At 38.6% G+C, this 10030-nt stretch overlaps 1 protein-coding gene across 1 annotated transcript; it reads right to left on the reverse strand.

Moving 5' to 3' along the window:
• Positions 1-1265: 1265 nt before the first annotated feature.
• ca4a (carbonic anhydrase IV a) lies at positions 1266-9573 on the reverse strand. The gene is made up of 8 exons (XM_038273694.1): positions 9382-9573; positions 4980-5024; positions 3807-3971; positions 3581-3726; positions 3388-3480; positions 3225-3291; positions 2979-3142; positions 1266-2894 (listed from the first exon to the last, which is right to left on the reverse strand). Exons 1-8 carry the CDS (start codon positions 9551-9553, stop codon positions 2715-2717), a joined length of 1032 nt encoding a protein of 343 aa, XP_038129622.1. The 5' UTR covers positions 9554-9573; the 3' UTR covers positions 1266-2714.
• Between the last annotated feature and the right edge of the window lie 457 nt (positions 9574-10030).

Consider the following 10030-nt stretch of genomic DNA (forward strand, 5'->3'; position numbering starts at 1 on the left):
TGATCTATCAAACATTCACTATATGCTGCAAGGAAAGGCTAAAAATAGGCCTTTATATGTCAAAGAATTGTATTTCAAGAAGTGTTTACTATTTCTGAGTTTATTTCAGTTATTTTTATTTTTGTATTTATAATTTGTATGTGTATCATTAAGTTTTATTCCTCAAAACAAAGGATATGTTCACATACTTTACACTGATCTGCATGATTACATAATTTTAAATAGTAAAATAGTTATTCAGCACTCAAATGGCCTTTTGACCAAATACCTTTTTACTCTTGTGTCATTTCTTTAACAGCTACCCTTTACTTTCATTCAAGTAGAAATATGTTGAATTGGTGCTTATTTTACTTTACTTCGCCTTCCTTTGGATAAAGGCAATAAAAACTTGGGTGCTTTTGAAAAGGGAGGGGGCGGTGCTTTCTCTTATAATAATATTTGATGATCAATTATCAAGTCCTCCATGTAATATTTTTTCATTAAATAAAGATTGTATTTTGATATTTTCAGAAATATAATTTAATTTCATGTTCTTGTTTTCTTGTATTTACAGTGACTTGGAGCCCTGAGGCAAACCTCAATCACTTTTAGTGTCAGATTAACTTTCTATTCTATTCTATTGTCTGGTCTTCTTCTATGGTTGTATGTTCAGGGTTCTCTTTGTTTCAGCACTTTTGTGTATTTAGCTCCATAACAACTCTCCCTTCACCACAGCATGATGCTGCCACCACCATTTTGGTCTTAACCAACCAGAGCACATCATCCACATTTTTGCTGTCTCTTTCATTGTCTGTGTTAAAACTGAAAATCTGTCGGTTATGTCTTTCTTCGTGCTACTATTTAGAAAACTTTAGATTATAGAGAAACAAACTATTAGTTACTATGTAGACAGATTCAAATTACTGAGCTCTAAATATCTGCAGCTCCTCCAGAGGTAACATCAGCCTTCTATGATCACGTTTCTGCTTTTCCACTCTGTCGGGCCAGAAGATGTACCAGTAAATCTTAATGGTCATTTAAATGGTTTTAGGGAATCAAAGCAAAGCAACATAAATAAATTTCACATTTTCTGTGACAAATTTCTAAAATAATGTATATTTTCATTCAATTTTAAGATGATATGCTCTTTTGTATTATATATAATATATAAATATATATTTCAAAAACCTATATACTTATAATATATAAGAGTCTGTACCATGAATAATAATACATTTTCAGCTTCAGCTGGAGAGGCTGACTAACGGCCATGTAAGCAGACATAATCGTCTCCAAAAGGCTTATAGTTTATTATTTAACATCAACATTCACTACATCTTTTTATGATTTCAAGCATTAGAACTTGGTATCTTTAACACCTTAAGAGCACAAGTAAACTTGATTGATCATAAACAGTTTCAAGCTTCATATTCTTTATAGGTTTGCATTCTATATAAATTTTGCAATACATAAATAACAGTAACGTGTGCATTGATCTCATCTCACGATGCACATTTAGTAGATAAATACATGTGTAAAATGACACAATATAGAAATATAGCTGGATTTGTTCTGAAAAAACAGAAAATACAGATTCCTTCCTCATAGTAACAAGAGTTCTTGCTCCCAAATTGCACATAAACCCTCTCTAGAATACATGACAAGTTCTGAAAAAAAAAACAGAGAGCTGAGCAGGTAGTGATTCACTCAACAGTTATCAGTGCGAACCATGGAAACATCATAGTCTTACAAAATAGATTCTTCTATTCAAGCACCTGTTTTGGGAAAACAGTTTAGGAAGCTATGAAACTTGCAGCCATGTACTAGCTTCTGTCAAAACATCTGGTATATCACAGCATGCAGTGACATGCTCTTTATATACGATATGAATAACAGTAAAAAAATAGGAAATAAAATAGTTTGGTTGCGTCCCTCTAAAAACTAGCTGGTACTGTCTCTCTGACCGCCTGCTTGGATGTAAACGTCCGCCTCTTGTCCTCAGGTGGCCCAGAGTAGAGCAGGTTTATTGTTAGACTTTCATTCAGTTTTCAGGATATGTGTTGATCCCCCCCCCCCCCTTATATTTCCAAAACAAAGCTGCTCTGAGATCCGAGTCTGGCTGTAGGAGTGTAATCTGCTGCACTTGGAGAGAAAAGTCAAGCTGCATATACACTTTTGACCTCTGGCTCTGATTTATGACTCGGTTCTGCTATCTATAACTCCACCCTTCCATGCTCCGTTAATACCATGACATCATGTGCCAAGTCATGTGGCTGACATTAGCGCCCACTGGCCCTCAAAACATTGGCAACTCACTCTGGTATTAACAGACACTAAATTTACCTGACATTGGACAAGGTGGACGAGATCTTATGAAAACTAGAGATGTGCGATGAACGTGTGTGTGTTCATGATTTGCTGCATGGAGCAGAAGAAAAATAAAAGCTCTGGTGTAGAGTTTGATTGCTCATGTCTTGTGCCCAGTAACTTGCTTTATGGCACATTCGTAAGGCTTAAATAAGAACTACTACGTCACTACACATGCATGGATGCTGATCAAACCCCTTACAACACCTTTCCTAAGGCTTGTCTCACACGCCTCTATCATCTGTGTCATAACGGGGGGAGCGATCCCTGCACTACGTGGTCCACTGTCTTCACAAACACGTCAGAGTTACATTAGAAACAAGAGTTTCAGTCGAGGATCGTAGTGCAGAGCGGGTGATGACACAGTTTTAGTTGGGTCGGGACAGCCCCAACGCCGTCAGCAGGGCTGCAGCAAAGAGGGCCGAGCTGGCCAGGAGCACGGCTCCTCCCGAGCGGAACACCTGCCGGCCGTTCAGGGGCTGAACAGGCCGGAAATTGTCCACCATCGGCTTCCCGTCATGGAACTGGACCTTAGAGAAAGCTCTCAGCTGCAAGAGAGGATTAGAGTGAATGTTAGACAGCATACTGGGGGCAGAGTCGAGGTGTTCTTAAGCATCGTCCATTTCTCTAACCTGCTCCTTGCTCAAAGGGATGGGGTTCTCGAACACAGTCCAAACCACAGCCTCCGTACACCCCGGGGTGGTGAGGGAACCCTTATAACGGTAGAACGAGGTCATGTTGTGCTCAGGAGGAATCAACTGTGCCAGAGAGATGGGGGGCAGAGAGGTGTTGCCATCTAAAAACACAAACACCACTTCGTTAGCTGCACAGCGAGGGAAAGCCAGGCTCTGGGATGCAGGCAGAACTTCAACACCTACTTGCTGCTTTGATGCTTTGCAGGGCATTGATGATGGAGTCATACTTCCTGTTTGTACTCTTGGACTCCTGTAAAAAAAAAAAAAGAGAGAGAAATTTGCGAACATTTTCTCTTGAAACAATAAGCAAACTGTATTTACTGGATTTAGAAAATAACATATTTACCTCATAGAAAAATCCAAGAACTGCTACGCCATTCTGATCTCTTAGTGCAGTTGTCAGATCGGCATACCGGCTCTTCATGTGAACGATGTGCAACTGGAAGACAAATTCTAGTTAAACGAGCTGCAGTGGATGTGGAGCTCATGGTTCTTACTAAAACCAGAGAGTCTGATGGCTGTTTGCGATGGTCTTCTACCTCCATGGGGTACTGCTCCCCGTCGATCGTGTGCTCAGAGCCAAGCCGTCCATCTTTTCCCCAGTGCAGATGAAACTGCACAGCCTTGTATGTGTCCGGTAGCCCTCCGCCCGAGATGGTTGCCGTGTGAGAAATTCCAACCTGGACTGGAATGGAAACGATGTGAGAACAAAGAGCTCACACAACCGCTTCAAAGCCTTCAGAGGTCATTTGATGTTGAGCTCACCTGAGTGACCGTTGTTTTTGATGGAGCTCCTGAACGTCTGCTGGTAGTTTTTGAACTGAAGGGGGATCAGAGTCTCATCTTTCACCGTCTTTCTGGTGACAATATTGATGGGTGACTGGAACTGTCCCCCACAGTCCTGGTTGGCATGGTTCCACTTTTCTGGCGCTGAAAGATGAAGACCACCAGTCATGACTGTTCAGCTGATTATGCTTCAACTCTGATAGATGTTGGAGCAGATTACAGTTAGATTCTATATGTCCGGTTTGGAGTACCACAGGGATCTATAACTGATCCTCTACTATTTTCTGTATAATAAGCAATAAATCAGTTTGACTTTTGGAAGCAAGTTTTCCAGAAATATCCTTAAATGGGCAAAAGTTGTATACATGTTTATAAACAAATAAATCCTCATAACTGGTTTAGGTTCCATTTTTCTTTAATCACCATGATCTTTAATCATTTATATAGTTTACATGAAAAACGTCATGTAAACTTAACTTTAAGTCCAAATTATCTTGATACAAAAAAAATAGAAAAAAAATGTTCTTTAATATTGAAACTGATCAGTTTTAGAATTTTTTAAAACATTCTTTCAAATGTTTAGGATGGTATTCTGTATAGAAAGCCAGTTTCCTTTTAAATAACCTTCATTTATCTTAAGTGCTAATCAAGCCCCATAGTCTAAACAAAAACTCCCAGAAAATATACAGAATTTAGGGCTGCAACTAATGATATGATAATGAAGTAAGATATTTTGCAAATCCATTAATCTGTTGATAATTTTTTTTATTAATAATCGGATAGCAAAAGCTTCCTTAAAGAATTTTTACCAAATTAAACAAGGTGAAACTAAAAATGTTCCAGTTGAGAAACTCTGATGGAACATATTGACAGACAAAAGTTTTTTTGTCTTTTTTTCTTAAATGCAAAATGTTGTTTTTTTTTTGCAGTTTCATATAATTCCTGCTCTAATTGGGTCGCTCTATCAGCTAAAAGCATGTTTTAGAATCTCTATACTCCAGTTAATGATAAGGCTATTACTAAATTAGTGGACGATTATTTCAATAATTGATTAATCACTATAAATCCGATTGTAATGAAATATTTGTGTGTTTTATTTACTAAAATGCTACATGGATTCATCGCTTTAGTTTATCTGTTGTAAAAACTCACCATTGCACTGATGGTCGCAGGTAAACTGGCTCTGGTAGCACCACTCTGAAACAGAAAGATTTATTTATTTAGAAAAAGTCTGCATTCAGCCAGAGCGTCAGTCTACTTCACCTCTGACTGACATCAACAAGCCGCAGCTTCCTGCCCGACCAGAGTAGGATGTTTTCTGTTGCTTTATCTTCTGGCAGCAGTTCAGGAAAACTTTGTGCACGTGTACAAATACAGATTGGATAAATACATATTGTTTCTGTGGTCGGATTACCCCATTATTTACCCTTGGAAAAGTGAAAAAAAAAAGTCTCCTTATACCATCTCCTCCTCACCAAAAGCTGCTGCTGATGCTTTATCTTTCCAAGTTATCAGAATAAACAGTCAAACTTTCCCATCAGCAAAGCTCCCTCCCATGTTACTCAGGCTGTTTATTAATATTTTACAAACAGTTTGTATTTTTTCCTTCTAACTCTGAGACCAATATCTGCTGAAACTCACGAATCAAATATTTATATTGAAAGAAATATACATAAGCTTGAAGGAATATGGAGAGAGGCTCTGTTAAGGAGTTCTTTGTGTTTGTTTGAGCTCCACCCTAGGTTTTATTTATCGTTCTTTTGCTCTCTGACCTTTTACATGTATACATGCCCTGGTGGGGAAACAAAAGAATATCTTGAAAACTCAGAAATTTCTAATTACACTGTGTTTCATCAGCCTGGTTGCTAAACTGATTAGAGGGCTGTAATTATTCCCAAACACTTTGCCCTGTAGGGTCCAACAGATGAATGTGGAAACATGGCAGCTGTGCAACATCAAGTGCTATGCAGAGGTGGCATCAAAGACCTCATGCTCTTAGAGACGTTGCTGTTTATAGAACAAATTTGTCATAAAAAGATAGTCCTTTCTCTCATGATAATGTCTGAGCGTTCCCTTTAGATCGACTTAATAGATGCTGGTTTGAGGAGACGGTAAAATAGCTTTATGAATGTCATTACTTCCAGATTACTGACATTAAGACACATGCTCAGCATGATGCTACCAACACCATGCTTAACACTTGATGCAATGTTCTGTAGGTTTGAAAGCCTCACATTGACTTGAATCATTGTAGTTTAACACCTCAAATATTTGTCTCATCTGACCATCAGCTAAACATTTTATTAGTCAACCTTGATTTTATTGTCACTTCATTGCAGACACTGGTGCTGATGCATTATCCAGCTCATTATAGGCAAATATTGAGGTTCTTCTGTTTTATTTTCCTTTACACTATTTAACTTCACCTGAGGGAGACAGTCGGGTCCAAACATCACCATAGACTGAAAAAGCTCAATCAAGAAAGGAGCTCATGTCAAAATTTTAACTTGTCTGAAATTTTCAACTATCCCTGTTTGAAACCCAATGTTTCTCTGGAGTATAGAAGAGGTTAGAAGAGTCATGGTGAAGCTTTAGAGCCTAAGAAAACCCAACCAGCCGTCTAGTTTGGTGCTTTCGGTACTAAAGTTCTACACAAATTAGATGTGAAAAGACTGACTGAGGACCACCAACTGTTTTACTTGATAAAACTGGATCACAGCTGGGTTCCTCTGAAAGCAGAGCTCTTCCACAGCAGCTCCTACTAAGACTCCAGTCTAAATCTTGTTAGAAATGTTGGTTAATGCCAGTTAGAAAAAGAAAATGCTAACTAGATTTAAATAAACTTAATTTTTGAACACTTGTGGATTTGATAAGAGCCCACAATAAAAAGGACAAATATAAGGTGTACAATATAGGCTAGTGCTAGTTTTCTTTTAAGACCACAATAAAAGGGAGAAAATAAACTGCACCATGTATTGATCCTCAGAATTTTTAGTTTTCATCTGTGTTCATCTAGTTTTTCACTTTTCAATTCTAGTGTACTTCCTTTTCTGAACACCCGTTTTACAGGAACTCTACGTTTAAAGAAGAAGTATTACACACTGCTGTTACTAATTTGTGCTTAAGCAATTTCTGAACTACCCTAGAAACTTCTCCATTACAAAGTGTTTTTTTTTTTTTTTTACCATTTGCACTTACTTGTCATCATCAGCCAATCAGAGGTGGATCCTCCTAGTGACCTTCAGGTTCTCTGTTCTTATTGCAAAGCAAAGTGGGTCTGAGTGGATCTGAGCCACTGAGCAGAGGGTTAGCACTGGTTCCAGTGGCTTCTCCAGGTGGCAGCTATGACCAACCCTATAAATCTGCTGCTCCAGTTATAAGATCATGCTTTTACTACCAGACTCTTCATATCCTTTTGTATGTGTCCTTCCCAGACTCTTTAATCAGAGAAATAGCTGAGAGACAAACTTTGGAATAGCTGCAGAACTTTAGAGCTCTGTGGAAAATCTGCTGCAAGGACAACTATGAGTCCCGAAGTCCGTCAATGTTGTCTTTTTTTTGAAACAATGCAAGACAAAAAGTGACTGTTGAATAAAAATAGTTTACCTAGATCCATGTAGGGATTCAGCAAACAGAGTAAAATATTCTTGTTAGAGGAGATCAGAGTTACAGATGTTTACTTCTAAATGCAAAATGCTTTGGGGGGAAAAAAAAAGTCTGAACTTGGCATCATCTCATTGAAACATGGTAGTGGCAGCATCATGCTCAGGTGATTCTATTCTTTTGCTGTTAGACATTCCTTTAAGACCTACAGTCAATTTATGGTGATGAAGTTTAAGATTTATAGCGTTTACATTTTTATTGATGTTTGCAAACTTTAAGAGTTTTTTTTCTGTATCATTTTTGTTCCAATGCTGGCTCAATAAGAATAACAGCAATAATCATTAAAATGAATAAAATATCTGATTTTTATTATGGAAGTGTTTCAATTTTAGAGCATCAGATGGTTGCTGCTGCAGAGGGACAGATGTAGAACCAAAAAACATTTTTCTGTCACCACCGTGTCATTGATAATCTGATCAGAATTTCACATCCATTGTAAATCCAATTTTTTTTTTTTTTTTTACCAAGTCTTTTCTCAGGAATTATATCTGAACAGAGGATATGAAATTCTTTAAAACAGATGATGCAGCATGAATGTTAAAGAACAGCTTCCTTTTTTTCCCTTTCACACTACAGTCCTAATCCCATCAGATAAATCAGGTGATGGATCGCTAATTAAACACTAAATATCATCAATGATTCTTTATATGATCATTAAACATATGGAGAAAGTTCCCTAAATATTTATATTTAGTCTTTACCTCTAGGCGGCAAAATCTGCTCCCTAAAGATGCTTTATTCTGCATTTAGCAGAATAAACCACAATAATGTTCCTCATTTATTCAACTGCACCTTTGTGTGTTTTAATTGTCTCTCATAATTTTTCTATCTGCACTAATATGCACTATGTTTTTATAAAAATAATCTTAAAGGTTTCACTGAGTTCCATCTTTGTTTATTCATGGCTGATTGTTTCCCTTATTTTTCCGCTTTTCAATGCGCCATGATTTGACAATTTTTCAGATAACATCTGAAACTTTGGCGCATTTTGTAAAACTGGAAAAAAGGACACATGCCTAAAGCGGCGCACTTTTTTTTATTAGATGACACTGAACATGTAGGTCCTAAAAGATCCTCAGCTCTCTTTTTAAAATCTGGATCAAACTGGATGTTCTTGATGCGCAATGATGTCGCTCCGAACCATCCGCGCCTCATTTGGGGGTTCTTATAAAAAAAAAAAAAAAAAAAGACCCTAAGGAAAAATAGAAAATAAAAAATCTATAGGCTATATATTTTATTTTATTTTTTGACTGCAAGAAAGCCTCCTTAGCATCCGCCAGTGTTTACATGGAGACAGGATCGTTGCGCACGACGCAGGTCTATGCGGCAAAACCCAGTCCTGGGTTCCTGCGCGGCGCGGAGCAGGTGCGCCACCACGGAGCGGAGGGTTTCCAGAGCGCAGGGGCTCTGATGGAATCACAGCCTGTGTCTCTGCCTCGGGTGGGGTGTGTGTGGGTGGGTGGGTGGGTGTGGGTGTGCTGCCCCCCTTGGCAGCTCGGTCTCTCCTGGACGCGATAAGGTGTGAATGTTGGACGCGGGTCTGAGCGCAGCGGAGCGTTGATCTGAGTGATGGACAGGACAGGTGCGGCTGTCTGGCTCATTTAATATCACCGCAAACGTCTCTCCTGTTTTTCTGGTTTTATCCATCATCTTATTCCTAATTTTCTTTTGTGAATGAAACAATATTTAAGCTTGGAACCAAACAAACTCTGTCCTACTGGCTTTAATCTGCGGAGATTATTATAGAGGATTTAAAAGTAACTATGACTGACCAACCCCTTAAAAATCTTGTATAGCTAATATAAATATTAATTCAAAAAAAAAAAAAAAAAAACAGCTGTGACTCTTCTTATGAATGAATAAAATCAGGTGTCCTCCAGTGGTGACCTACCTCCTGATCCGGTGCAGAGCGTCCAGAAAGATGCCAGGAAGGCGGGCAGGATCAGCAGCTGCTGCATGTTGGAGCCACTCTGAATGAACCGACACAAGGAGACACGGTGACTTGATTCCTTCCAATGTGATTGCATTCCTTCGGGGGGGTCCTTATACTTATCTATCACCATACACCCAAAAGAAAGGAAGGAGGCTTGGCCCCTCCCACTTTTTAGGGCATTGATTCTCTGCAGTGATCAAAACCCCAATAACAGGGTCCCCCATCAATGGACTCCCACTGAGAGGGGGGGGGGAGGAAGCTCAGCCCTACATTATTGTCATGTCGATGAAGATAAGCAGCTTCCTGATGGTATCAGATACTTTAACATTTTCAACCTGAACCTACAGATTTTTTTGAGAAAAGTTGTTCAAATCTAAAAGATGTGAGTGGAGACATTTTTAAAGAGTCACGTGTGTTTCTTTAGGGAGGGTTACATCACTTAAACTACAACAGAACAGCCAAGCCTAATGAGTCCAGAGGCAGATCAAGAAAATATAGGGCCTGAAGAGATGTTTAATTTGGGATCCCGCTCTGAGTTTGACACCACTAATAAGAGTGGTTGAGTCTCCAAGCCTTGATATACAAGTCTTCTTAAATTTGACATTTT

The sequence above is a fragment of the Cyprinodon tularosa genome, unplaced genomic scaffold (assembly GCF_016077235.1).
Source record: "Cyprinodon tularosa strain WSP-4 unplaced genomic scaffold, ASM1607723v1 ctg885, whole genome shotgun sequence".
Classification (NCBI taxonomy): Eukaryota; Metazoa; Chordata; class Actinopteri; order Cyprinodontiformes; family Cyprinodontidae; genus Cyprinodon; species Cyprinodon tularosa.

What these genes read in the sequence shown, in the direction of transcription:
- ca4a (XM_038273694.1), bottom strand. Translation starts at nt 9,553, where the DNA reads ATGGTGATAGATAAGTATAAGGACCCCCCCGAAGGAATGCAATCACAT. An exon ending in TTCTTGGATTTTTCTATGAG is followed by an intron (nt 3,292 to 3,387) that starts GTAAATATGTTA and finishes TTTTTTTTACAG; the next exon opens with GAGTCCAAGAGTACAAACAG. An exon ending in TCCCTTTGAGCAAGGAGCAG is followed by an intron (nt 2,895 to 2,978) that starts GTTAGAGAAATG and finishes CCTCTCTTGCAG; the next exon opens with CTGAGAGCTTTCTCTAAGGT.